The 27914-nt window shown below is 57.1% G+C and overlaps 1 protein-coding gene across 1 annotated transcript; it reads right to left on the reverse strand.

Moving 5' to 3' along the window:
- Window positions 1–6576: 6576 nt before the first annotated feature.
- Window positions 6577–27910, reverse strand: OPLAH (5-oxoprolinase, ATP-hydrolysing). Its single transcript, XM_083749004.1, has 26 exons — window positions 27193–27910; window positions 26236–26427; window positions 24797–24905; window positions 24525–24648; window positions 22563–22758; window positions 22181–22346; window positions 21186–21324; window positions 20688–20755; window positions 20336–20589; window positions 18238–18350; window positions 17955–18125; window positions 17630–17767; window positions 17368–17506; window positions 16087–16199; window positions 15762–15913; window positions 15081–15241; window positions 13288–13389; window positions 12841–13015; window positions 12529–12713; window positions 10969–11115; window positions 9694–9828; window positions 9182–9331; window positions 8518–8675; window positions 7959–8119; window positions 7611–7708; window positions 6577–7446 (listed from the first exon to the last, which is right to left on the reverse strand). The coding sequence occupies exons 1-26, from the start codon at window positions 27358–27360 to the stop codon at window positions 7291–7293; spliced, it is 3870 nt and encodes a 1289-aa protein (XP_083605130.1). The 5' UTR covers window positions 27361–27910; the 3' UTR covers window positions 6577–7290.
- Between the last annotated feature and the right edge of the window lie 4 nt (window positions 27911–27914).

A 27914-nucleotide genomic window follows, 5' to 3' on the forward strand; every position in this document is an offset into this window, starting at 1 on the left:
CAGTCAACCCCCCTGGCAATGGGGCGAGGAGCCTCCATGGGAGCAGAGCCAGCCCCCACCTACCAGCCAGTCATAAGAACATCAGAAGAGCCTTGCTGGATGAGGCCGAAGGAGGGGTCGTCTAGTCCGGCATCCTTTTCTCAGTACCACCAAGCAGGTGCCCCAAGGGGAAGCCAGCAGGCAGGATCTGGGCACAAGAGCAGCACTCTCCCCTCTGTTGTTTTCCAGAAGCACCGCTGTCTCCAACTGGGGAGGGCAGAGCCCAGCCGTTGTGGCTGGCAGCCATCAATAGCCCTCTCCTCCAGAAGTGCCAGCTTGGCCCTGGGTGCCATGCCATGAAATTTGTGGGTGACCGGCCCCTTCATGGGGAATTTTGTGGGTGCTGAGGCACCCAGGGAGTTGGCACCTATGTTCTGCTCCATGTCTATTGGTGTGCTTCACCTTAGACCACCCGAGCAGTTCCTCCCTAGCATCTTGCAAGGCAAGTTTCTGCCTCTGGGGTGCACCCATCCCAGTTGATTTATTGCGCGTCGGGGATTTTGCAAACTTTCTCACTGACAAAGCATTTGCAGCTCTAGATACACCTTTGCCCTGAAGGCTGATGCGACCTTGACTGCGCGTTGGCCAAAGGCAGGAGTTGATTTAGGAGTTGGCGATGCCCACGGGAGCCTCTTTGGCCTCCATCTGGGGCAGGGGGCCCATCCAGCTCAGGGAGGCCTGTGCCACCAGTTTCCACCCACCACTACAACTGGACCACTTGGAAACTGCGGAGGGTCCAGGCAACCACACAATGGTTTGTCTGCCGGTTGTGGCCATCGGAGTGGGCCATGCAAGGCGCTTCAGCCCAGTGATTCCCAAACTGTGCGGGGGGCACGGCTCCCTTGCTCACCCCCAGTGCCCACGCACCCTATAAAAAGCAGCATTCAGAATAGAGGTTTGCACGACCCACTAAGCAAGATAATAACACAAGAGAATTCAAAACAGTAACAATTAATTGCACATTTATTATTATTATTATTATTATTAAACTAGTTAGCTTAATCAATTCAACAAAACTGATGAAGTTGATCCAGTGGCATCAGCTTTTCAAAGTCTGATAGGCAGTCCCATTTTTTACCACCCACTTTGGGAACCAATAATAATAATAATAATAATAATAATAATAATAATAATAATAATAATAATTTTATTCTTAATAGCACACCCATCCGGCTGGGTTTCCCCAGCCACTCTGGGTGACTTACAGTACATATAAAAACATAGTAAAACCTCAAACATTAAAAACCTCCTGATACAGAGCTTCCTTCAGTTATGTAGTTCTTTATCTCCTTGACATCTGATGGGAGGGCATGCCACACGGCGGGTGCCACCACTGAGAAGGCCCTCTGCCTGGTTCACTGTAACTTCACTTATTGCAGTGAGGGTACCAGCAGAAGACCCTCGGAGCTGGACCTCAGTGTCCTGGCTGAATAATGTGGGTGGAGATGCTCCTTCAACTATACTGGGCCAAGTATACTGCTTTAAACCACTGCTTTAAACAGTATTGCGAGAGAAATACCGTGGACCACCTGAATGAAAGTGCTGGAGCACTGGTGGTCCTCAGACCACTGCTTGGTGTTCTGGGCTCCCAACAGCCTCAGCTGGAGGAAGGCTGGCCTTTGCCAACTGTTGGTGACTCTCAGGTGCTTCCCAGTCTTGCCTGGCAATCCTGGGGGAGACCTTTCGCATGCAGCGCATTTGCCATGCCCTGAGCTGTGGCCCTTCCCCAAAGCAAGGGAAGGCTTGAGGAGCCCCCAGGAGAGGCTGGAGGTGACTGTTGTTGCTGAACATAGTGAGAGTCCTCCCAGCTTCATAGACTCGCTCCAGGCAAGGCCAAGCCAGGTTCTCACTTTTGCAAAGCGGGAAATGAACTTGCCAATGTGCAACTGCTCATGAAAGGGCTACACCTGAATCCAACAGTCCATGCAAATCCCTCTAGAGGCCGCAGAACCTGTTTGGGTGAAGTGAGGCACGTCTTGTTCCCTTATCACTGAGTAACTGGAGATAGTCACGGCCCAGTCGGCTGCAGAGGTCAGCGTGTCCAGGCAGACTTCATTCCTGTCAGGAGGCCTGGAACGCAGCCTCCTCTGCATGGCCGGGTGCGCCACGGGGACTCAACGCTTGCTTGCAGGCAGGGAGAGAGCAGGGGCTTGCAGCCCAAGAGCTGCCGTCAGGCTCCCCTGAAATGCAGGGCCCTTCGCAGGATCCTTCCAGCTAGGAGTCACCGAGAGCCCTCTTTTCCACAGAAAGGAGAAAGGCCTACTTGTCCAAACGCCTGTTGCTCTGAATCATGGGTGGGAAGAGGCTTTCCATGAGCATGTGAGAACAGGATGCTGCGCTCCCATGGGTCCCCCTTGGCCTGATCCAGCTGCAGCAGACTCTTCTCACACTCCTTCAGCAGCATCCATGATCCAGCAGAGCTCTTGGCAGCAGAAGGAAGCCTGTTGAGGCACGTTGCAGCCACCGTGACTGCCGCCTCGCAAACCTCCCCATCTTTACCTCCCCACACGCTGCCTGCCAGACTCCGGAAGCAGGCAGGGGAGGCGGCCCTCGTGCTCTCCAGGCCCCATGAAATGACCCATAGGAAAATGGCAGGCCCTCTCAGCCTGCCTTTCTCCCCAGGTAGATTTGTATCTCGATCACAGAACAGGTCGCCTTGCATTTCTCGCTATAGGCAGGCAAGACGTGTTAGGATTTTTATCCACCCAAGCTGCTCAGTAGTAGCTCTATGGTTGTTTATACAGTGGTACCTCGGGTTACAGACACTTCAGGTTACAGACTCCGCTAACCCAGAAATTGTGCTTCAGGTTAAGAACTTTGCTTCAGGATGAGAACAGAAATCTTAACCTGAAGCACCACTTTAGCTAATGGGACCTCCCGCTGCTGCCGGAGGTCCCATTAGCTAAAGTGGTGCTTCAGGTTAAGAACAGTTTTAGGTTAAGAACGGACCTCCGGAACGAATTAAGTACGTAACCAGAGGTAGTCTCAGGAAGTCTCAGGACTGTGGAGGTTTACTGCTGGAGAAGTTAGTTTCACTTCCGAGTGTTGCTTTTCTGTACTGGTGCTCAGAGAGCAGAGACATGCAGATGGATTTTTTGTATATAGACTGTAAATAAAGTAGTTTTAGAGCTACTAATTGACTCTTTCTCCTGCAATGAGATTCCAGAAGACGAGCGTGCTCCTCTCAGGAGGGAGGGGTCTCTCTGGACTGAGGAAGATTTACAGCCAGAGAGTGACCACCGGAGAGACGCCCCAGTGTCTTGGGAGGGTGGTGGCCTTCCCGGGCGTTTTTTCCAACACGACGCAAATCCTGACAAACCACTGATAAACTTTCAATCTAAGGCTCCAGTCTAAGTCGTGTGGGGCTGCTTCTGGAAGAGGAAGATGCAGCCCTTTGCTGTGGCTTTCTGACAGCTGGGGTGTACATTTTAGGATGCACCTTATTTTTGTGACTGTATGTTGTTTTAAACTCTTTAAACAAGAAGGTGGTTGTGACATAATAAAACACAACAAAAAGTTATACTGCAGTGACATCCGAAGGCGAAAAGAGGCGAAAGGAAGGACATGTCTTTTGAAAGTTAACTTTTCAAAGATTTGCTGGCCAGGCATGAAAGCAAAGCCCCGGAGTGGGCGGCTCTGCTCAGAAACTGCCCTTGCAAATTCCACCTGCAAGGAAGGAATGCTGCCCCCCCCCCCCCCGCCGCCTTCCCCCACAGCCCCTTTGAACCTCACCAAGGAGCACCTGAGCACCTGGCAAAGGATGCGGAGAAATGACTGACTGCTGGACAAAGACCTCCAGTCTTGGAGAATGCCTGCGCAAGCCTCTAAAGTAAACACCCCCCTTGTGAAGAGGCCCCTTTACAAGGCAGCTGGGAATGCAAACCAGAGGAACTGGAAGGCCTCCCAGCCACCTCCAGCCTCTGAATCAGCTCCCCTGGGCAGCGGAAGAGCAGGTGCCCAGCTGCCCAGGCGGGTGTGCTCCCGAGGGGGGCAGGACGTGGAGGGTGCCCTCCCAGGGGCAGGATAGCTGCTCGGGTGCCCAGAGCGGTGCACGTGCCCTGCAGTCGGGGCTGGAGCAAGCCACCCAGGGAGGACATTCGGCGTGCCGCCCACCCGCGACTCCTCCAGGCTGTCAAAACGAAGGGGGAAGGGGGGAATGCCACCAGCTCGGGGCAGGCTTGAGAGTCAGGGGCAGCTGGCGAGCCAAATGTCACCCCACTCAGGAAAGACACCCAGGGTGGTCTGCCCCCACCGCACCCCTCTTCCTTCACCCCTACCCCTGGGTAATGGGGGGGGGCTGGGAGGGCCAGGCACAGGCCTGGTCTGGATGCTGCTCTTAAGATCCAGCACATGGGCTGGGGGGCAGTTTTAAGGAGTCTGCATGTCCTTGAAGATGTTTCTACGGAGACAAGGGAGCCTGGAAAACCCACCCCCTCCCCCCGCTCCCAAAGGTGTGGGAGCTTTGTATTTTCAGCCGGAAACTGTTGGGGGGGGGGGAGCCCCTGGCTCTCCTTCAAATTAAATGCGGTCAGTTCCAAGTGTGGTGGTCGAAAGCGCAAATGATGCCTCATGCAGACCCCAGAGGGGCTTCTGGTCATCCTTAGCTGTCCTGGGCAAAACTGAAGAATCATGAATTGTGCAGGCTGTTTATGTTAGCCAGATTTAATATGTTTCCCTCCATGACAGTGAAAGGAAGATATTTAGCTCTGCCAGCATCAGAGCGTCTCTGCAAATGTAGTAAACAGAAACCGGATACTTTGGAGCGTATTTTCTTTTCTTGTGATTTTGGCATTTATGCCAGAAGACAATTATTAGAAGCCTTGCAACTCAATAGGCTGATTTCTATGCCACCAACGGTTCAGGACCTGCTTTCGGACAGGAATGATCAAATTACTTTCATAGTGGCTGAATTTTTGAGTGCTGTCCATGTAGAAAGACTGGGTCATTATAAAGAAAATTAGTGGTTCTTAATTGATCGGGGATTCGGTAGTGCAGTATTGTATTATTTATGCAAATTGCTTTTCTCTGGAGTTAAAGATCTGACTGGGACAAATCTTGTTTTGTTGAGCTCGTATTTTGCACACTTTGTATATGGTGTCTGTCTGATAATGTGTGGTTTGCTAGGCTTAATAAAGGATTATATTATATTAACTGTGCTGAGCTCTGCATCTTCTGCCCCAGGAGGGGCAAGGGGCAGCTCCACTAGAGGGAGGGTCTCTCTAGCAGGACGCCCCCCCCCCCAGACAGACAGCAAATCTTCCAAGGCTCCTCTGCACACACACAGAGTATGCGCAACACAAGCAGCTCTGAGAAGAGAGGTCAAGGTGAATCTCTACACACACACCCCCCTTGAGTTTTCCCTATGAGGGAGCAATCCAGCAGCTGCTCTCGGTGGAGCTTCAGTTCCAGCCGGGACCCAAAAGCCCTCAAAAAGTGAGTGACAAAGGCAACAGGTAGCTCCCTCCCCCGCTGGTTCCCTGGGTGCAAAAGTGCAGAGTGCGCACTTGGGTGTGCAAGAAATCATGCAAGGGCCACAACTGGCACCCACATGAAGCAAACACCCCCCAATTTCTGTTCAAAAAGGTGATGCTCTAAAGGTGCTCTTTTGTCAGGAGGTTGGGGGTCAGCTGGGGTGATGCAGAGCCCCTTCCAATTCTTGGGGTCCTGTATCCAGGGAGGGTTAGAATGATAGAGAGGTTGCTGTACTAGTCAGGCATTGTTAAGACAGTGGCCGTACCTGCCCAGGTGTCCTCATCAGCATCACAAAAGGATGCCGGGATGCAAGAGCTTCCACTAAGTGAGGGGGTCCTCCAGGCTAAAGGGGGGGGCTTTTCCTCCCCTGCCTCCCCCCTGCTAGGCAGGAAAACAAGAGCCAGAGAGAGAGAGAGAGAGCACTGAGATGAGCTGGAAGCTGGAGACCCTGAGCTCTGTTTGCTCTGTGCTGGATCCAAAGCTGTGACTAATGGAGGCGCAAGATCCATTGGGGTTTTAATGCTGGGAGCCCCTCTGTCACCGGGCTCAGGCTGTGTAGATGAGTAAACAAACCATATGTCGGTGGGCCTCTGATGATCTTCGTTCCCAAGAAGCTGAGTCCTTTGTAAGCAGCTGGAACCCCTGGCACCTCTCATCGCTTGGGGTGGGGTGCAAGCGGATTATCCGATACAAGCAGCTTCTTCTTGCAGGAGTCTGGCCACTAGGATCTTGTGGGGCTTCGCAGAGAGAGCTGTTTGGGGCAGAAGGGGCCGAGACCCTCCTCTGGCGCTGCTTCCATGCCGGGCCTTAGGCCGGAAGGCAGGCCAGCTCCAGGCCATTCGGGTGCGTTGTGGCTCCTTTTTTCGGGAAGAGCATTGCTAGCCCTGACCTTCTCCCCCCTTCCAAGGGTGAAACCCCCGGAAGACCCTGGCCCCCGTCTGGGTCAAGAGCAGGAACGAAAGACCCTCCCAGCACAACATGTGGGAGGGGGACGAGGATCCTGCTGCAGCACCCCCTCAACCCAACACCTGGTCTGCCCCAGCTGCAGAAACGAGACAAACGGGGGAACTTGCTGGTTGCAGCTTTATTCAGCCCACAGACTTGGAAGCGAAGCTCGGAATAATCCCAGCCGAGAAACCCTCCTTCCCAGGGGAGATCCGAGGGGCTCCAACTGCAGGACCCACTCTGCCCGAGGCCTTGGGGGGCCACAAAGCCCCACAGCTGACCACTGGAGTGGTTTTGGTGGTGTTGGTGTTTGAGAGAGGAGCCCGGCTTGGGACCGGGCAGAGAGTGGAGGGTCTCCCAGAAGCCTAGAGGGGAGGGCATATAAAGGCCTTGGCCAGGGAGGTACTGCTGGGACTGGCCCTCCTGGTGCTTGGGGGGGGGCTGGAGGAGGAAAGGCCAAGCCGTGAGCAAGCCCAGCTCGGCCAGAAAACCCCCAGAAGAGCGAGGAGAGGAATTTGTGGGGGCAGCTGCAGGGTTCTTCCCCCTTCATCCCAGCAGCAAACCTCAGGCCTTGCTGCCCCCTGGTGGGAAGAAGGGGAGTGGCAGGTGGAGCTCTTCTCCCCTCACCTGGGGAGTGGGGGGCCCCCTGGAGCGCATGGCATGGCTGACCTAGGCTCATTCAGTTCAGTGGGTCTACCCTGAGCAGGACGAGCGCTGATTACCGCTTGCATGCAACATCTGCTCCCCACGGAGGGAGCCTTTCAACTCCTAGTCTTGTCCCACGGCTGACAGAGACTGCCCCCCTGCAGACCCCCTGGTGAGGAGGGGGCCCCATCACGCTCTCTCCTGGGCCAGGCGGTAGTCATAGAGGCTCCCTCGCTCCAGGAAGGGCCGACCTCTGGGGGAGGCTGCCTGCCCTTTGGGGGGTCCCGGGGGCGCGGCAGGTGGTCCGAAGCCCCCTCCGCCCGGGGTCTGCAGGCAGAAGACATCCTGAAGGGAAGGAGAAGGGAGAGGTTTGGGGTGGGGCAGAGGAGGAACTCCGTGCTGGGGGGAAGGACCCCTTGGGGGGCAGGCAGACGAGGAAACCGAGATGGGTCTGGGGGTCCAGAGCCAGGAGCAGGGAGAGGGTGCACATGCGCAGACCAGATCCTTACCCCAGGCATCACTTTCACAGACGTTTTGCCGCCCAGGTTGATGGTGTGGCCGTCCTGTCGAATCAGCAGGTTGAGGCCTGGGGAGCCAGACTCACCCCCTGGAATCAGTGGGGTGGGGGGATAAAGTCATTACAGCGGGGAGGGAGTCCCCAAGAGCCAAACTGAGAGGGCAGGGAGAGTTGTGGGGGGGGGGGGAATGGTGCCTCTGTTCTCTGCCCATGACACAACCCTCTCCCCAGATTCAGCCAAGGCTCACCGTACCCACAAAGTACCCTTCTCTGCCCCCCACCCACAAAGGAACCTGGGCAGAAGGTGGGGGTGAGCGTTGGGAGCCGGGAGCCCCCTCACCTTGCAGGCCGTAGGGGCGGAAGGCCCGCCTCTCGCTCAGCACCGACAGCACCATCTCCTCCCGGAACTGCAGTTCCCGACGCACCCCGTCCCCACCTCGGAAGCGCCCGGCGCCCCCGGTGCCCGGGGCCAGCTCAAAGCACCTCAGGACCACCGGATACCTTGTGGGAGGGAGGGAAAGCGGTGGGGGCCATTCAGGAAATGCCACAAAATCTCCCCCCTAAAAAAAAGGGTGAGGGGCTGCAGAGATGGGGGCTGAGAGGGACCCTACAAAGGTTTCGAACTATAACTCCCACAGCTCACTGGAACTGAAGCCCCAGACTTATGGAGGGCCCTGCTTGGTGGCACGCGGGGCTCTCCCTGTGGGGCTGGGTCTTTGCTGTGGCTCTTGCCTTGCAGGGGTCAGACTAGAGAACCCTTGGGGCCCCTTCCACACTGCCCAGCCCCAGCCCCTCCCAGGGGGCTCAGCTAGATGCCCGGGAAAGGAGATAGAGCCCCCTGTTCCCCCTTCTCCTCCCCCCAGAGCCCCCTGGAGGCCCCCCTCCCAGGAAGCACCCACCGCTTCTCCAAGATCTCGGGGTCCGTGATGCGGGTGTTGGTCATGTGGCTGTGCACCCCACTGCGGCCGTGCCAGTGGGGCCCTGCCCCACACCCGCCAGCCACCGTCTCGTAGTAGCCGATGCGCTCGTTGCCAAAGGTGACGTTGTTCATGCAGCCCTGGGGAGAGGGAGGGGCCGTGAGGAAGACGCCCCCCCAGGCCCCAAGGGGCCAAGGCCCCCACCAGCCCCCAACCGCCTCCCTCCCCATCTAGACTCTTCCCAGGGGATGAAGGGAAACGGGAGCCACGCTTGGCCTCCCCCTCCCCACCCACATCAGCCGGGGGAAGGCTCTGGGGAGCAGGCAGGACAAGGACCCCCCCCTTTATGAGGGGAAGGGAAGGTTGTGGGGTAAAGAAAGTGGGGCTTTCCCCATGATCGAGGATCGCAGAGCCAGAGACAAGCGTGGAGGATAAAATTGTGATATGGAATTATAAAAACATCGATGAGAGATGAGAGGCAAGACTGTGATGCAGAAATGCTTTGGAATTCAGATTGTGGGAAGTCACAAAATTAAGATTATAATTTGGAAGACAATTGGATTTATTTTTTTTTAGTTGAGAGCCCCCACCTTGCCCTCTTAGGACCACCCCGGCTCGGCCCACCCTCACCTGTCCCTCCTCTCACCTGAGAAGCTGCACAGGCCTCAAAGGCTCGGAAGATGACGTCGACCACCCTCTGGGAGGTCAGGACGTTGCCCCCGACCACGGCTGCGTCTGGGGAGGGGTCCAGCAGGGAGCCTTTGGAGATGAGGATCTGCACGGGCACCAGGCAGCCCTGCGGGGAGGGAGGGAGGGATGCCAAGGACCAGCCTGACCAAGAGGGCAAACCCCAAGGAGACCGGGGGGGGGGGAGAGACTGGGGGCCCCAGGCAGGGATGGACTCCAACTCCCAGCAGCCAGCAGGGCCAGTGGGAGGGAGGGGAAGCTCCTCACCCTGCCCTTTGGCTCCAGTCCAGCACTCTGACCACTACGCCGCACTGCCTGTCTTTTGAGTGCGGCCATCTCTCTCCTGGGGCTGGAAGGCTCCTCTGAGGGCAGGGCTCCTCCCCACTCCTTTCCGCGGGGGGGGGGGGAGAGGCAGGACTCCCCCGGCCCCTGGCTTGCCCCCCAGAGGCCGCTCTCCTCCCCCCGCCCTACCTGGTTGAGGGGGATCTCCTGGCCCACCATGCAGCGCAGGCAGTAGATGAGGGCCGAGAGGGTGATGGCTCGAGGGGCGTTGCAGTTGCCGTAGACCTCGTGGCCGGAGCCCCGGAAGTCAAAGACAGCCGTGCCCTGCGGGGGGAGAAGAGAGGAGGGTGGGGGAGGAAAGGGGGAGAGGCATGGTTCCCGGTCCCCCGCCCCACTGCCTCTTGTGGGAGGCAGTTCCACCGCTGAACTCTGTGTTATGCAAAGGACTTTCTCTTCTCTGTCCTGAATTTCCCAACAGTCATCTCCCCTGGATGTCCACAAGTCTGAGCGTTACGAGAAAGCGAGAAAAGCTTTCCTCTCTCCATCATTCCCCCCCCCTTTTTCCTTTTTTATAACAAATTTATTGCTTTGAAACTTGCAATTATAAAAAGCTAGGAATTTCATGATGGGAATAAACCAGATAGACGTTTTATAACAGGGCAATTTGTACAACTGTCCACACTTTATCAGGTAAATAAATTATTTCAAAACACTACATGATGAGACTTAAAAGATGGTTGTGGGTTTTTTTGCAGCCCAATCTTGGATGTTGGATGTTGGTGTTGCTAACTCATTACTCTCACCTGAATATAGATTCAGGTCTGTAAATATAAGCAAAAAGATGAATGATATGACCAATGCTGGAGCAAACAGTCCCTCCTGGCACAAACTTCATATTTTGTCAACAATAAGAATAAATTTTAAAAATAAAGCCATTGATCAGGTGGTGTGTCTTCATTTCTTAGCTTGACCTTCCAATAAGTCTTTAGCTTCATTAATTTCATTGCTTGCAGTGTAAACAACCTGCGTATCCAGCAGCAGCTATTGTCAGACCGACTGCTATCATGGTACTAGCCATGGCCTCTGCTGGGTATGGGGAGCAGAAGCAGCGGGGGGGGGGGGGGTTCGGTCAGGCAGACACTGGCCAAGGGAAAGCTCAGTCCCGTGTCCCCACCCCACTACAGCCCCCCCCCCCGCCACCTGGCTGGCTGCTGGCAGGGGGGTTGCGTGCCCTCCTGCCATAAGGCAGAGGGGAAAGCCTGGTCTGCATCCTCTCTCCATCTCCCCTGCCTGCTATTGCTCCCCTTCTCTCTAAACTCCAAGGTCCCAAAGGCTGCTGCCTTTCTTCCATCCATCCCCTGCTAGATCCTTTTGGCTGCCCTTTCCTGAACTTTTTTCAACTCAGCCAATCTCCTTCTGGAGGTGAGGAGACACAGCATCCCCCCGGGAGCCACCTGCGCTCACCTGCTGGGGATCCACCGTCACCTTCAGGCGAATGGGGGAGCCATCGTCCAGGAAGTCCTCCGCCTCCACCTGCAGGGGGCGCCCCGGCTCCCCCTGGCGGGCGGCAAAGTCCTTCAGCATGTCCTGCACAGCCACTTCTGCGTTGGCCTGGAGGGGGGGCACAAAGGACAGCAGAGCCTTGGGGGTGGCCCTGCAGGTCTCTCTCCCCCTGCCCACCTGCCCACCCGAGTCCAGCAGGCTCCTCCGCCCACCACGCTCTCCAACCTGCGCCCACGTCGGAACTGGGGAGGCGTTTGGGTGTTTTGTGACAACCGTCCAGTGGCATCTGTAACATTGCTCTGGCTTTCCGTTTTATACTGAGGGCTGCTCTGGAAAGGTTTGGGTTGAAATGTGTGGAATTATATACACAACTAATCCCATGGATTAAGGAAGGCCTTGAGGGTGTTATTGCACACTTCTAATAGGATTCCAAGGTGGGAGTTTGGGATGCAGACCAACATGCAAGGATGTCGGGATTCACAGAATGCTGTGTGAGATAGTAAGTCTGCAGGCTTGAGTCTGCAGGCTGATGCAACTGGCTGATGCAACCGGCCTGCAATACTTTCTATGGAAGTGCAGGGTCAGAAAGACTTGCAGTAATGTGCTGTCAGTTGATTGGCTGTCATTGGTTTAAAAGGAAACCTGTCCAGCAGTAAGTGGGTGGTATAGAGGAGTGTGCTCAGAGAGAGAGAGAGAGATAGAAAGGTCTTCCTATTTGCCTGAAGACCAGGGCCCTGCGGGACTTGACATCTTTCCGCAGGGCCTGCAAGACAGAGCTGTCCCACCAGGGCTTTGGCCAGGGCACAGCCTGACCCCCTCCTTTGGCAATCCTCACAGAACTCTAGCCCAGTGGTTGCCACGAATTTGATTTGAACTGATTTTAGAATGAACTGATTTTAGACTGCTGTATTACTTTACTGTTGTTAGCCGCTCTGAGCCCGGCTTCGGCTGGGGAGGGCAGAATATAAATAAATTATTATTATTATTATGCAGCCAGGTACTCTGTTTGACTGTATTAACTGCTCATGTATTATGGCCCATAGATTATTGTATATATTTGTGTATATATTTGTGTGTGTGTGTGTGTGTGTGTGTGTGTATATATATATATATCACACAATAAATATACTGCACTGCACTGAAGAACCTGGAACTGAGCTAAAATGCCGCGGAGAATTGGCGACAGAGGACCATGTTGTTATTGGTTTTTGGGGGGGGAGGGGGGGAGACAGACCCTGGCTGGCCCAGGGCGGCAGCAGCTGCTGCTTCCAGCCCTGGATCTGCAAAGGAAAAGGATGGCTCCGGCCCTCCGGTTTACAATAATATCCACATACGAGGTTGTCCAGCCATCCCTCAGGGATTCTTTAGTCGCAATTGCTGCCTTGCAGAGGGTTGGGCTGGGTGACCCTCGGGGTCCCTCCCAGCATTGATCAGAGGCTGTCCACTCCTAAAAGCCTCTCTCATTTCCAAGGGCTGATTTAGAGGCCCCCCCCCCGGCCCCCTTGCGGTCTTCCTGCTCACCTGGATGTGAGCCATGTAGGCCTGCACCACTTCTAAGCCGTACTGACCAATCAGCTCGTTCACCAGCTGGATCCCCTTCTGATTGGCAGCCACCTGAGCGCGAAGGTCAGAGAGGTTGTCCTGCAGGTTGCGTGTGCCGCTGCTGCCGGGGAGGCGGGCGGGAGCCATCAGGGCCTCCGTGACGGCTGCGGGGGGAGCAGGGCAGGCAGGTGAGCCCCCCAGCACAGCTGGCAGGGAGGTCAAAGGCCACCGGTGGGCAGAGAGACCCCTTGATTCTCTCCCCCCTTGGCTCCTCCAGCAGCCCCCACATACCCTCCTCCTGGAAGACGCCGTCCTTGACCAGCTTGAAGGAAATGAAGACGGCCCCCTCCTCCTGGAGGGAGCGGGAGTGGGGGGGCATGGAGCCTGGAGTGATCCCCCCAATGTCCGCATGGTGCCCCCGGCTGGCCACAAAGAAGACCGGCCTGGCCTCTCCTGGCCAGAAGACCTGTGAGGGGGCAGAAGAAGGGAGCAGGCCTGGTCCACGGAGAGCGGGCATGGGGCAGGGCCATGGGGCAGGGATGGCAGGAGCCACAGGGCCACGGGGGGAGATCCTGGCACTGCCACCCCCCAGCTCCAAGGGCACTGGGCATCCAACCCTCCCCAGTCCTGAAGGGGCCCAAGCCACACACCCGGGCATGGCTGTCGGTCTGCCAGGACAGAGATGCCAGGCCAGGCTGCGCCCCTGGGACCCCTGCCCACCAGGAGACCCCAACTCACAGGGGTGATGACGGTCAGGTCCGGCAGGTGGCTGCCCCCCGCACATGGGTGGTTGCTGAGGAGAACGTCCCCCTCGTGGAGGTCGGAGCCCAGGTTCCGGATCTGGAAGGGCAGCAGGAAAGAGAAAGGGCAGGGGGAGCGAAGCCCCTCGAGTGAGGAGGGGTCCCAGGGGCTCCCCAGGGCCAAAAGGGGCAGTTCCTCTGGCCCCTGAGTCCTGAGGTCCCAAGACGGCTGAGCTGGAGGAGGGAGCTCTGGCACTCTGGACAGAGCCTGGCCACCAGCAGAGTCCAGCCACTCCATCCAGACAGTGTGGCCTAGTGGTCAGGGTGCTGGGCTAGGGACTGGGTTCAAATCCCCAGCCAACCGTCATGGCCGTGGGGAACCAGCGGCTCTACATTGAGCTCCTTGGAGGAAAGGCGGGATTCAAGGGGGATAAAGAATAAGAGAGAGAACCAGGAGACTGTATGTTTGGAACGAAGGGGGGGGTGGAGGAAAACCCCTTTTCCCTCTTTGCACGATGTGATAATAATAACCCTCCACCCCAGAAAGAAACAAGATCGTCGCGTTTTTAATAATCATAAGCAGGATTTTAAGAACTGTGCGGGGATGGATTACAACAGGAGAGAAGATTGGTGAACGGTGAGAAAGTGGAAATTTTTTATGACGCAGTTAAAAAATGGCGTCTTGCCAAGACAGGCTTGCCAGAGAAAGAAGGACGGGGGGAGGAGAATCAGGATTGTTTGAAAGAGAAGGAATGTTGGAACGCAAGTTTGACCTGACAGAGCCCCCTGATTTATTTGATTTATTTGGCTAGCCTGGAAAAAATAAAGGGCAGACCGAAGATTAACTTTGTTTATGGAAGCGTTGAACAGAGGCTGTCCCGGAGTGATATAGCTTTTGAAGAGTACAAAACCCACACAGAGACGCCAGTTTTCAGTCTGCTTGTGAGAACCATCAGAGATCGCAAAGAAAGGAATATATGACTACAACAAGATGAGAAAGAAAGTAATAAAGGACTATCCGGATCGAACTGGATCGAACTGGCTAATTAATGCAGTAAAATGAGTGATGTCTGGACTTATCCGGAATTTTGGACTCGTGCGGAGCTTGATGTATGGGTACCCTCAAAAAAAAATTAAAATTTGGCTGTATAATTTGGAACTAATGTGATCTGAATAATGTGATGTGATTGGCCTGTTAATAAAAAATTACATTTTTTTTTAAAAAAAAAGAATAAGAGAGAGGCCACTTTCCATTTTTCCATTTTTGGGAGTCCCAGCAAAGGAAGAATGGAATATGCAGAAACGGCTAAACTCACCGGAAGAATAAGAAATCAAGATAACAAACATTTTATAAAAGAATGGAAATGGTTTATTGAATATTTACAGATAAATTATGAACGGATAAAAACAATGGCAGGATTATTGTAAAAACCTGCATCTATATAAGAGTATATATATAAAGAAAATTAATAAATGAGCAAGTTAAGTTAATTTGGATATGCAGAAGATGTTAAAAATAAATCTAAGGAACTGCAGAAAGAGGGGGAAGGAAGCCAAGTTTTAAAATGTCAAAATGAATGTAAAATAAGTGAAATGTAGATATCTGAAAAGTATAATTATTTTATACATGCGGCCCAAAGCCCATGGCAACTCAAGACCATATATGAAAATACATATAGGGTTCCAGATAGAAAGGGGGGAGCCGGGCGCCTTGGCCCCCTCCCTGGCTTGGGTGCAGCTTCGCAGAGTCACCTTGTGGAAGTCGGGGGGGGGGCGGGGGGGGAGGCCTACCTGAAACTGCACCGTCTCCTGCATGGCGCCCAGGTGGACCGGGATGTGGGGTGCGTTGGAGACCAGCCCCCCATCGGGGCCAAAGAGGGCGCAGGAGAAATCCAGCCGCTCCTTGATGTTGGTGGAGATGGACGTGCGCTGCAGGATGCGTCCCATCTGCTCTGTTTGGCGGGGGGGGGGAGAGGGTCAGGGTTTTTAATATTCTGTCGGGAGCCACAAAGAGCGGTGGGGGAAACCCAGCCAGATGGGCAGGGAATAATAATAATAATAATAATAATAATAATAATAATAATAATAATAATAATTTATTTATACCCCACCCATCTGGCTGAGTTTCCCCAGCCACTCTGGGTGGCTCCCAACAGAATATTAAAAACATGATAAAACATCAGACATTAAAAACTTCCCTAAACAGGGCTGCCTTCAGATGTCTTCTACAAGTCAGATAGTTCTTTATTTCCTTGACATCTGATGGGAGGGCGTTCCACAGGGCAGGTGCCACCACCAAGAAGGCCCTCTGCCTGGTTCCCCGTAACCTCACTTCTTGCAATGAGGGAACCACCAATTATTATTATTATTTATTAATATTAGAGTATTATTATGATTCCCCCACCCCCGCCAGGAATCTCCTCCAAGGACACACTCTCCTAGCCCCCCGGGCAGAGCACACCCCTCACTCACCTGCAATGCTCATGAAGCGATGGGAGAAGATGGAGAGCTGGATGGGGTCTATCTGGGGGCCGACGGGGCGCTCTGTCCCGGACCCCACAGCGATGCAGATGTCTCCGAGTTGGGTCACGGAGGCCGTGCAGGCGGGCTCCACGAGGATGGTGCTGGGCGGGGGGGGGGGCACAGAGGTTGCAGCTCGGCTCCTTCTTCCCCAACCCCCCTCCCCTGCTGCCTCTCTGCCCTCCTTGGAAACAGCCCCCACCCTGGGTGCCCCACAGCCAGCCAGCGCCAAAGGCTCATGGACTCATCGCAGGGCAGGGATGAAGCCCCCCCTCACCTGTTCTTGTCAATGATGATGCTGGGACCAGGGATGGAGTGGCCCCAGGTGAGCTCCTCCAGCAGGTAGACGCTGGTGTCCAGGTAGCCGCCCTCAAAATAGCAGCGGGACACCTGGGGGGGGGGCAGACAGTGGGGCTGGATGATTAATACTAAGGACTGTTGGTTTAACTGTTGTAGTTGAGCTTCCTGCACTGCAGGGGATCTGCCCCAACTCTGCAATTCTATTATTCTAATTTATTGCCCCCCTCCCCCCGGAGTCCCAGGATCAGCTGCACCACCAAAAGCAACTTTCAGCCTTGGAAATGAGGAGTAAGGAAGCCTAGGGATTTAAGCTGCTTTCCCGAAGCAAAGAGCAGTGCGGCAGAAAACATTCCTTCTCTATTTCTGACCCACCCAGAGAGGAAGAAGGACAGAACCAGCAGAGTCCAACACAAGAGCCCCTAGCTGTTGGCAGCTGGGTCTGGGGGACCAGGCCCCCCTCCCAAAGGCCCAGCACAGGCTCTGGGGCTCCCTGCCTGCTCCCCCAGGCTGGCCTGTGCGACAGCTGGATCCAGCCGTATCTGGGCTCCCAAACGCCTTGGGAGTCAAATGTTCAGGCTCCCAAACGATCAGAAACCGGAAGTGAGTGTTCCAGTTTCCGAATGTTTTTTGGGAAGCCGAACATCCGCTGCGGACACCGCTATTGTTTCCGGCACACCTGCGCAATCAGGAACCAGTCGGAAGCTGCACCTGGGTTTCCTAACTTTTGGGAAGTCAAACAGACTTCCGGAACGGATTCCGTTTGACTTCTGAGGTACATCTATATTGCGAAAAGGTCACCCATGTCTCCAGGACCCAATCCTGCCAGAGAAACGGCGCCTTGCGCTCCCCACCTTCCTGCCCCACAGCTCTGCGATGGTCCACCGGGATATATATTGTATCAGGAAATGTGTGACCTTGAAAATAAGTGTCCCCTTCCGACGAAAGAGAGCGTTTGAAATTGGGAGGGGGCTCTTCTCAGACTGCAGGTTCCAAAATCACCTGAGCACCCAGCAGTCGGGGGAGTCCAACTCCCTCCCCCAAGTTGGGGCCCCCTGGATGCTTTGGACTCCAGCTCCCATCCGCCCCTGGGCCAGCTGGGGCTGCCGGGAGGGGAGGAGCCAGAGCGCAGAGTTAAACTGCGGAACTCCCTCCCACAGGGATGGCTTTCAAAGAGGATAGCCCAAATGCATGGAGCAGGAGGGGGCTCTCAAGGGCAACCAGCCGGAGGGGGCAGGGGAAGAGGGGTAGGGGTCCTCACCCTTTCCTGGCGGGGGGGCTGCTCACTGGCCGGCACCGGCTCTTCCTGGCCCACCCCGGAGCTGGCCGTGCCCCTCACACGCACGTCGTCCACCAGGACGGCTCGGCCGGGGATGGTGAAGCCAAACTCCTGCTGGTACCTGGGGGGGCCAAGCGCAGGCTCAGGGGGGCGACTGCAAAGCATCTCCTGGCCCCCACTGCAGAAAAGGGGCAGCCGGGCGCTTCTGAGCCGTGGTGCCAGGCGGGAAGGGGAGCCCACTGACCTGGTGGCAAAGGCAGCGCCAAAGTCCCCGCTGCGGCAAGACTGGGCGGTGGCCGGGTAGCCCTTGGCGGAGCACATGAGGGCGCAGTCCGTGCGCTCGTAGCGAAGGTGCAGGAAGGGCTCCGTGCTGATCTGGGATCTGGGGAAGGCCGAGGGGAGGGCAGTGAACAAGCAGCTGGGGGCTGTTTTGCCCAGCTCCCCGCAAATGTAACACCAGCCCCTCTTTCTCACTCTGCCTTCCCCGGACAGCGGGCCGGGTTGCCCACAGCAACCTGCAGGGCCTTCTCCCCCCAGGCCCCTGTCCTGCCCTGCAGGGCGGCGCTCACCTGGCGAAGCCCTGGGCCTCCAGAGCCTGCACACACTTGGCCTCCAGGGCGGCGACTGTCTCATCCAGCTGGGCGTAAGCCTCGGGGCCGTAGGCCAGGGAGCAGGGCTGCTGCGTCTCGTGAACCACGTCCGCCAGAGCCAGGCCAAAGGCGGACAGGATCCCGCTGTGCCTGCCGGGAGGAGGAAGGGAGCAAGTGAGCGGAGGGGGGTCTTCCTCTGCCAGGTCAAGCGAGGGGTCCTGGGGCCGGAGACCCCCCTCCCCTCCCTCCCCTGGGCACCTACTTGTGGATGAAGACCTTGCTCATGCCCAAGGCCCTGGCGATGGCACAGGCGTGCTGCCCGCCAGCTCCCCCAAAGCAGGCCAGGATGTGGCGGGACGTGTCGTGGCCCCGAGCCTGGAAGGACAGAGCGGCCGTTGGAGCCCAGAAAGAGAGAGAGAAACAGGTGGCACTCTCCCCCCCCCCACCTCCCACAGGGGGGCCAGGGAAAGGGTCCCCAGGCAGCAGGATTCGAGAAAGGGAAGCTCTGACCCCCTTCTTCAAATATCTCAAGGGCCGTCCCATGGAAGGTACTGTTAGTTTCTGTTTGCCACTGTGCAGCTGCTTAGAGTCACAAGACTCTGTTTACATTCCAGAGACATTCCAGGTTGTTGGAAGTCTCACAGGAGACGGAGGTGACGTTACTGGTTTCCTGTTCCTTTGTTTTCTAGTTGCTCTCTGCTCTCACAGAGAGAGGATGTTCTTTTCTGTCTGCATAGCTAGAAAATAAAGCATAGTGATGTAGCCATAAATCTCATCACTTCCACGTGCTGCTTTGGTTCTCTGCTGAATGGGAATGTTCCTGGAGCCTCATCAAAGGCTCAGGTCGTTAATCACGTCGGAAGGTGATTCCAGAATATGAGCTTTATCAGCTCCGCTGAGCGCAGGTTCCGGCAGGTGCAGCAATCTACTGGAGGGTAGGACTCGAACCGAAGCCTTCAAGTGACAAGGAAGGAAATTCCGGCTAAATGTCAGGGAGAGATTTCTGGAGGCAGTAAGAGCAGTTTGACGGAGGAAAGGACTCCTTCGGACGGTGCTGGGCTCCTCCTTCGTCGGAGGTTTTAAAGCGGAAACCAAATCAGATTCTTTCGCTGCAATTCCTGCATTGCGGGACTAGATGAGCTCTGGGTGTCCCTGCCATCTCTACAGTTCTGTGACTCTATGAAGCTGCTGCTGTTTGTGTGCAGGACTGCTCTCCCTCCAACAGCCTGGCCCCACGGCTCACCCCCTCCCTCCTCCCTCCAAGCCTCCCATGGCAGCCCCTGCCCTCCCTTCCCCAGGCTGGGGGGAATCCTTTGGAGCTCCTTAAAATAGCCGCCCAGAAGTTGCAGCCCCAGAGAGCTTAGAGGCGCCTCCCCAGCCAACCCCCTGGGACACCCAGAGTCATCTAGTCCAACCCCCTGCAATGAAGTGCTCAACATGGGGCTCAAACCAGCCAGTCTACTGCCCTTAGTGACACAAGATCCCCATAAAAGTGCGTGGTCCAAAATTGTGCACCAAAAACTCCTCTCCTGCGGACTCCACCCACATCAGCTTCTCATGACGGGCTTCATTAAAGCAAAAAGGCTAACTGGACAGCGTCTGAAGGACCTAGAGCAACAGAACAATCTGGCCATTATAAAGAAACTCTGTCCTCTGTGTGCCTTTCCCCCCCTTCTCAGTTTGATTCCCTGGCACCGTATTTGTATAAATTAACCATCCCAAAATACAGACGTGCCTTCTTCACACTGGCCAGACTGGATGCGATGCCCTCTGCCGTACTGGAGGGCAGAAGTTACCAAAAGAAACGAGTCTGGCCCAGTGGAGATGGCAATCTGGAAACAGGGGCTCATATTCTCCTGTCCTGCCCCCTTTATAAAGATCTGAGGAATGCGATCACCACCCCACTTTTGCTTACCCTCCCAGGCCGCCCATCTGAGGCCACATTGCTCTTTCTTTTCTCAGATCAAAATGATCAGGCAACAGCAAAGGTTGCTAGGTTCATCGAGGGTGCAATGAGATTAAGGGCCACTAAATGAACAATAATCTTGGCCATTTGATTGTCCTTTTCACCCATTGTTGTCTTTTTAATTGTATATATTGCTTGTTTTATGTTGCTATGGCCGTTGGCTAATGCAAATAAAGTTTGTCTATCTTTGTGGTCCCTAGAAGCAGGCCGAGGCTGCTGCCCCGATCCGCAAGTGGCCTGCCCTCCTGCCTTCCCACCTGGCAGCTGCCCCCCAGCCTCTGGGGCCCCTCTGTGGCCCCTTCAGGGGCTCCCAGGGCAAGTCAGGAGAAAGCCCCTCTTTCCCCTGGTGCAGAGGAGGGGGTCTCTGCCCCGGGAGCCTTGGCGCAGCCCCCACCTGTGTCAGGGCGCGAATGGGTCTGCACATGGCCTCGTTGGCCACGCGGATGAAGCCCATGGCCACCTCCTCCACGCTGAGCGGGGGGCTGGCCCCACGGAAGGCGTTGACCCTGGCGGCCAGCTCCTCAAAGGCCTGCAGGGTGGCCTCCGGTGAGAGGGGGAGGTTCTCCGTGGGTCCAAAGATGTGGGGGAAGTAGCTGGGCAGGAGGCGGCCCAGGCACAGGTTGGCGTCCGTCACCGTCAGGGGACCTCCTGGGGGCACAGAGGGAGAGGCGCAGTCAGGCACCCACCGCCAGCACCCTGTCTCCCCCCCCCACACCGCCACCCCCTGCCCCACACGGCCACCTCACCCTTCCGGTAGCAAGCAGGGCCAGGATGCGCCCCGGCAGACTCGGGGCCAACAACAAAGAGCCCAGATCTGGAGGGGAGGAAAAAGAGAGAGGAGGAAATTAATTGACCCTGTGGCAAATAGGGGGTGAGGGGCGCAAGGAGCTGCCAGGCCAGAGGAGGAGGAGAGCACCCTTCTTCTCCTGCGGAGGCCGCACAGAGCCCTTCCTAGGACCTATCCGTGGCGCCCTCCTCTTCCACGAAATTGTCCAATTCTCTTTCCTCCCGGTTCATGGCCCTCCTGTGGCAGGGAGTTCCACAGGTGAACTCAAGGCCTTGAATTCAAGGCAGGGAAAGCGGGAGAGAAAGCTTGGCAGCAGGAATAAGTGAGGCAGGGCATGGGCCCCAAGGAAGTGGCCCTTAAAGGAGGCGGGGGCTGTGGGGTCACAAGGACACCCCTCCCTCCCAGCAGCCAGAAGAGGGAGCAGCACCCCACAGATCCTGGGGGCCGTGAGCCTGACCTGAAGAAGAGCTGCGAGCCCCCTCCGGCCGCCACGGTGTTGATGTCCAGCTGCGGGGCCTGGATGCTGACCCCGGCCGTCGTGGCCTCAAAGACGTGCTCGTACTCCCCAGCGTAGCGGCTCACGTCAGTGGAGGTGCCTGGGCGAGAGACCCCGGGTGAGGGACCCGCCAGAAGAGCCCCACACTGTTTCTTATTTTATTTATTGACTGAATTTATATACCACCCTGGGACACGGGTGGCTCTGTGGATTAAACCACAGAGCCTAGGACTTGCCGATCACAAGGTCGGCGGTTCGAATCCCCGTGATGGGGTGAGCTCCCGTTGCTCGGCCCCTGCTCCTGCCAACCTAGCAGTTCGAAAGCATGTCAAAGTGCAAGTAGATCGATAGGTACCGCTCCGGCGGGAAGGGAAACAGTGTTTCCGTGCGCTGCTCTGGTTCGCCAGAAGTGGCTTATTCATGCTGGCCACATGACCCGGAAGCTGTACGCCGGCTCCCTCGGCCAATAAAGCGAGATGAGCACTGCAAGCCCAGAGTTGGTCATGACTGGACTTAATGGTCAGGGGTCCCTTTACCTTTACCTTTACTATATACTATCCTATACCAGGAGGTCTCAGGTCTCATAGAAAAGGCCGCAATACAGTGGACACTCAGTTTGTGAATGTGATCCGTGTGGGATGCACGTCCGTAACCCGCAGCGGCACGTCTTTCCATGCACGGGTTGTGATTTGGCGCTTCTGCGCATGCCCAAAGCGTAACTTAGCACTTCTGCGCATGCGCAACAGCAGAAACCCAGAAGTAACCCCTTCCAATACGTCTGGGTTTCGGGGGTCCACAACCCGAAAGAATACAACCTGAAGCGGCTGCAACCCGAGGTCTGACTGTATATAAAGTCAACATGAAAACAAGAACCCAATAATGCTCCCCCCCCCAAAAAAGAGCCACATTTCAAAAGGGTGTCGGATGTCCTCTCCACGCCCCGTGGTCCCTCTTACCTCCCATGTCAAAGCCAATGACGGGCTGTCCATCTTCCCGGCGGTAGGTGGTGACGGCATAGCCCACGACGCCCCCTGCTGGGCCAGAGAGGATGGCGCGGGAGCCGCTGAAGGCCTCCATGGGGGTCAGGCCCCCGTCGGAGCGCATGAACATGACCGGGACGCCCTACGGAGAGAGGCCAGGGTAGGCCAGGCTGAGGAGGGGGGGTCCCATCTGGCGGTGCCCTAAGGGTGCCCCCCCCTGCTGCAATGCCCCCAAGGAGACTGGGTGCAAAACAGACCACCCCTCTCCGTTTTCCAGAGAGAGAGAGGAGGGAGGGAGACTGCCAGAGACGGGACTCGAACCCAGCTCTCCTCGGACAAGTCCTCCCCCGTTTCCCACCTGGAGCTGCTGAGCGAAGCCGTCCCGGAAGCTGCTCAGGTAGCGGTGGATGCAGGGCGTGAGGTAGGCGTCTGCGCAGGCCGTGTAGCCCCGGGGCACTGCCCGCACCATGGGCATCACCTGGGAGGAGAGGGAGACCTGCCGGAAGCCCAGCTCCTTCGCCAGGCGCCCCACCTGACGCTCGTGCTCCGGCCACCTGCGGGGGGAGGAGATGCTCAGCGCTGCTCACCCTCTGCCCACCCTGGGCGCCAACACGGGACTTGACATCTTTCCGCAGGGCCTGCAAGACGGAGCTGTTCCGCCTGGCCTTTGGTCGGGGTTCAGTCTGACCCTCATGTTTCCCTCCCCTTAGGGTTTTGATCTATGGCCTACTTTTAAAATGAGGCTGCATTTTAAATTGCGTTTTAACCTGTATTTTAAATTGGGTTTTTTCCTATTATGTTTTTACTGTAATTTTACTGGTGTTAGCAGCCCTGAGCCTGACTTTGGCCGGGGAGGGCGGGGTGTAAATAAATTGTTGTTGTTGTTGTTGTTATTTGTTACGGAGCAGCCCCTGCTTTTCTTCTGAAGCTGCCTCACTGTCTTGGCCGCCGCTTCCTCGGGGGCTCTGGTCTGGATCAGGCCAAAGGGGGCCCATCCAGCCCAGCCTCCTCCTCTCCCGGTGGCCAGCCAGATGCCCCACAGGAAAACCAGCAAGCAGGATCGGGGCCCAAGAGCAGCTCTTGGCTCCTTGGTTTCCAGCAACTGGGATTCAGAAGCACGCCAGCCTCAGACCAGGGGGCAGAGCATCAGCATCCCGGCTGGGCGCTCTGCAAGGCCTCCGCCTTCTCCTCCATGAATCAGGCCCATCCTCCTCTCATCCCTCCTGCAGGACCAAGTTCCAGAGTCGGACTCTGCACTGCGTGAAGACGGGCCTTCTTCCTCTGCCCTCAATCTTCCCACATTCAGCTTTTCCGCTGTTTGCCAGTGTAAACACAGCTCAGCACAAGACTCCTAATCTCAGGGCTATGGGTCCGAGCCCCACGTAAAAGATTCCTGCCTTGCAGGGGATCTGGTGATCCTTGGGATCCCTTCCAGCTCTGCAGCTCCACGACTGCGCTTCCTTCACTTCCTTTTCCGCTGAGGCTGCCTAGCTGGCTTGCCTGCTGGTTTCTGCTGCCAAAGGACGGGATGTGGGTTGCGAATAAAGGCTCTGGGGAGGAACTAGGCTGTGTCCAGGGCAGCTGTCTGCCAGCTCCATCTGGTACACAGGATGAGACCCTACCTGCCTGCAGATTGTCTCGCCAGAGTGGTGCATGCTCTAGTTATCTCCTGCTTGGACTACTACAATGCGCTCCACGTGGGGCTACCTTTGAAGATGAACCGGAAACTACAACTAATCCAGAATGCGGCAGCTAGACTGGGGACTGGGAGTGGAGACCACATTGGCTCCCAGTAAGTTTCTGAGCACAGTTCAAAGTGTTGGCGCTGACCTTGAAAGCCCTAAACTGCCTCGGTCCAGTATATCTGAAGGAGCGTCTCCACCCCCATTGTTCAGCCCGGAAGCTGAGGTCCAGCGCCAAAGGCCTTCTGGGGATTCCCTCACTGTGAGAAGTGAGGTTACAGGGAACCAGGCCTTCTTGGTGGTGGCGCCCTCCCTGTGGAACGCCCTCCCACCAGATGTCAAAGAGAACAACAACTGCCAGACTTTTTAGAAGACATCTGAAGGCAGCCCTCTTCAGGGAAGCTTTTAATGTCTGATGTTTTATTCTGTTTTCAATCTGTTGGGAGCTGCCCTGAGTGGCTGGGGAAACCCAGCCAGATGGGTGGGGTATAAATAATAAAATTATGATCATATTATTATAGGTTGCCCCCAGGCTCAGGCAAGCAACAGCGCACTGCCCTCCCCTCCATGCCTGGGGGCAGCCCCACACCCTCAACCCACAGCGCAAGACTTCCTCCCACCTCAGGAGCAGAACTCACATGTAGGAGTGCAGAAGGACCACTGCCAGACTGCGGATGCCCTGGGCCAACAACCCCTCCAGCTGCCCTCGCAGGGCACCCAGGTCCAAGGGCCGGTGTACCACCAGGGACTCCCCTGTCAAACCTGGGGGGGGGGGAGGAAGAGAACCGCCAGGTGAACCCCCGTCTGGGAGACCCTCCCTGCATCATCCTCACACAGCCCCACAGAGCCAGCGCCAGCCCTCCAGGGCAGATGGAGGCAGCCGTGCCCCTGCCTGGGGAGGAGCTCCCACCTGTGACTTTGGGGGCAGAGCCGTAGAGCTGGCATCCCTCGCGATGGAGGACCAGGCGCTCGTCCACCTCCAGCACGGCCTCATACAGCAGGTCTGGCATGGAGACGGCCTGGGGAGAAGGAGGGGTGGCAGGGGGGGGCACAGGCAGATCACTGTATGTTTCCGAGCACAATTCAAAGTGCTAGTGCTGACCTTGAAAGCCCTAAACGGCCTCAAAGGCCAGTAGACCTGAAGGAACATCTCCACCCCCATCGTCCTGCCCGGACACTGAGGTCCAGCGCCAAGGGCCTTCTGGAGGTTCCCTCCCTGTGAGAAGCCAAGTTACAGGGAACCAGGGAGAGGGCCTTCTCGGTAGTGGCGCCCAACATCAGATGTCAAGGAGATAAACAACTACCAGACTTTTAGAAGACATCTGAAGTCAGCCCTGTTTAGGGAAGCTTTTAATGTTTAATAGAATATTGTATTTTAATATTCTGTTGGAAGCCACCCAGAGTGGCTGGGAAACCCATCCAGATGGGTGGGGTATAAATATTATTATTATTATTATCCTCATCATCAGGGGATGGACATCCTCACTCGCAGGCCAGGAGAGGGATCTGCACCCCTTTCACAGAACCACAGAAATGCAGATTCGGAAGGGGTCCTGTGGGCCATCTAGTCCAACCCCCGCAACCCTGGGATCACAACCACTGGCTCCTCCTCCATCTGCTGCGGGGGGGACTCCGCCATCATAAACGTGTTGGGTTTGGTGCCACAAACGGCCGCCGCCGCTCCCTGCAACGGAGAGCCAGAGATTCTTCCTCGCAGGCGATTGGGCAATGACCCCTGAGGGTCCCTTCCAACTCTGCAATTCTATGATTCTATCCTGTCCCCCCCCCCCCCGTGGCACAAGAAGAACTTAGGGCATTTGAGGGCAAGCCCAGCCATGAAAAATGTGCTGCTCCACTGAGATTCTTCGCAGAACTTGCCGGCAGCGGAGGGAGGGCCCAGACCAGAGTGAGCAGCAGTGATTAGGGTGGCAGGAAGGGAGGGAGATGCCCAAGGCACCCAGGGGGGGGGGCACCAGCACATGGCAGCCGTCGCTGCTCCCCCCCCCCCAGCCTGCCAGGAAAGCACCTTCTGCAGCCTCCATGGAAACCAGGAGCAAAGCCCCCCCCTTCCCAGTTGGCTGGCTACCCAGTCGGCTCTGCCGAGGGACCTCTAAGCTATTCCCACATGCCCCTCCATGCCCCGCCAGCAGGAACGCTCCAGCGCTGCCAGCCAATCCCGAGAGTGGCACAGCACCCGCCCACCCCTCCAGGCTGCCCAGGAAGGTGGCACGGGCTGGCACAGGCTGGAGTCCAGACCGCTGCCTCTTGAGGGCAGAAGGGGACGGCTGAGCCCCCTCTCCTGTTGGACAGAGGAAGGAGGGGGCAGGGGGGGAGAGTCCTGGCACTGACCAGGTCAAAGATGTGCGGCCGCGCCTGGTTGCCAATGTGTAGCAGGTCCCTGAAGCCTTTGGTGATGAGCAGCGCCAGGCGCTCCCCCTGGCGCTCCAGAAGGGCATTGGTGGCCACCGTGGTGCCCATGCGGATCCACTCGATGCGCGAGGTGTCCAGGGGCTGGTCTTTGGGGAAGGGGACGCCGCATTCCTGGGGGGAGCAAAGCGTCCGTCACGGCCTGCCAGGCTGAAGACACACACAGGACAAGAGGACAGGAAAAGCTCCTGCACAGCCCTTGCGCATAATGGTTTGGAAGGTGCTCCTGTCATATTTTGGACTAAGCTCCTCAGGGACACTCCTGTTCTGCGAAGCAAAGAACCAGCCCCCTCTAGCCCCCCAGGAGGACCAGAGCAGCCAGGAGAGGACCCCCACTGCTGTCCAGACCCAGGCCCCGACTCCCCACAGGAATGCACACCTGGGACACCAATGCCTTACCCTGACTGGCAGCAGGTGGCTCTCCAGGGGGCCTGGCAAGGGACCCTCCCAGCCCCACCAGACCGAACAGGGGACATGCATGTGGCCCCCTCTTCTCCAGCTCCATCCAAGGGCTGCCTTAAAGCCCCTCTTTAAGACCCCCGTCCAGCTGCTGAGATGGTCTTCAGGGGCTTCCTCCAGGTGCCCTCAGGTGGGCAGGGAGCAGGGCCTTTTCTAGGATGGCACCCTAACTGCTGGAAGAGCTGCTGGGCGTCCTGATCGCCCTCTGGGAAGCCCCTCCCCTTTGCCTGGGGCTGGGGGGCTTCAACTAGCCTCCCACTAGGGCTGGGGGGCTCTCCAGGCAGAAGGGCTTGCAAGAGCTGCTGCTGCCGCTCTCTTGGCAGAGGCAACCCGAAGGCGCGTCCGTGCCAGGCGCCCGGGCAGCTCTCTGCCCCGCGCCCCGAGGGCTTTCCCGGCCCTTCGCCTCCGCGGCCGCCTCACCTCCTCCAGGACGCGCCGGATGCCCTCGGTGGGCGCGTCGCGGTAGTTGGCCGGGTCCTCGGAGAGCAGCTTCAGCACGCGCGCCTTCCCTCCGGGGCAGCGGGCGAAGACGTCCGTGAAGGTGCCGCCGCGGTCGATGGCGAACTGGAACTTGCCGGGCGCAGCCATGGCCCGCCGGACGGGCGGCGGAGAGAAGGGGCGCCGACGGGGATCGAAGGGACGGCCGAGGGAGGGGGGCAGAAACCCCGGGGTCCCCGCAGCCCGGCTTTAGCCCCTCACGGGGTCCCCGGCAGAGTCCAGAGCGGGAGGAGACTCGGCCGGCAGCGGACTGGCTCGACGGCGCGCCCCTGGCCGAGACCTCCGCCCGGGAAGCTCCTCCTGCCGCGGGAGGGGCCGGCTCGGGTTCGCGCAGGGCAGGGCAGGGGGCGCTGGCGAGGCAAGGCAAGGCAAGGGGGGGCGCCTCACCCCCAGTCGAACAGTCGTGCAACTGCCGTCCCGGGACGCGGGCTCGTGGGAATCGCGCCCCCTCCTCGCCTGGGAGACCCCCGTCCCCGCTCCCAGGCGCCCCTTCAATGCTCCCCCCCGACGGGCCGAGAGAGTTGATGCCCTGAAAGGCGGTTCGTGCCCCGCCCCCCCCCGACGGGGGCGCCCGGCAGAAACTTCAGGCGCCGGCGGCCACCCCCTTTCCGGATCCCCCTTCCCGGCTCGGCTGGGGGCGCGCA

The sequence above is a fragment of the Podarcis gaigeae genome (assembly GCF_964106915.1).
Source record: "Podarcis gaigeae genome assembly, chromosome: 7".
In the NCBI taxonomy this organism is placed as follows: Eukaryota; Metazoa; Chordata; class Lepidosauria; order Squamata; family Lacertidae; genus Podarcis; species Podarcis gaigeae.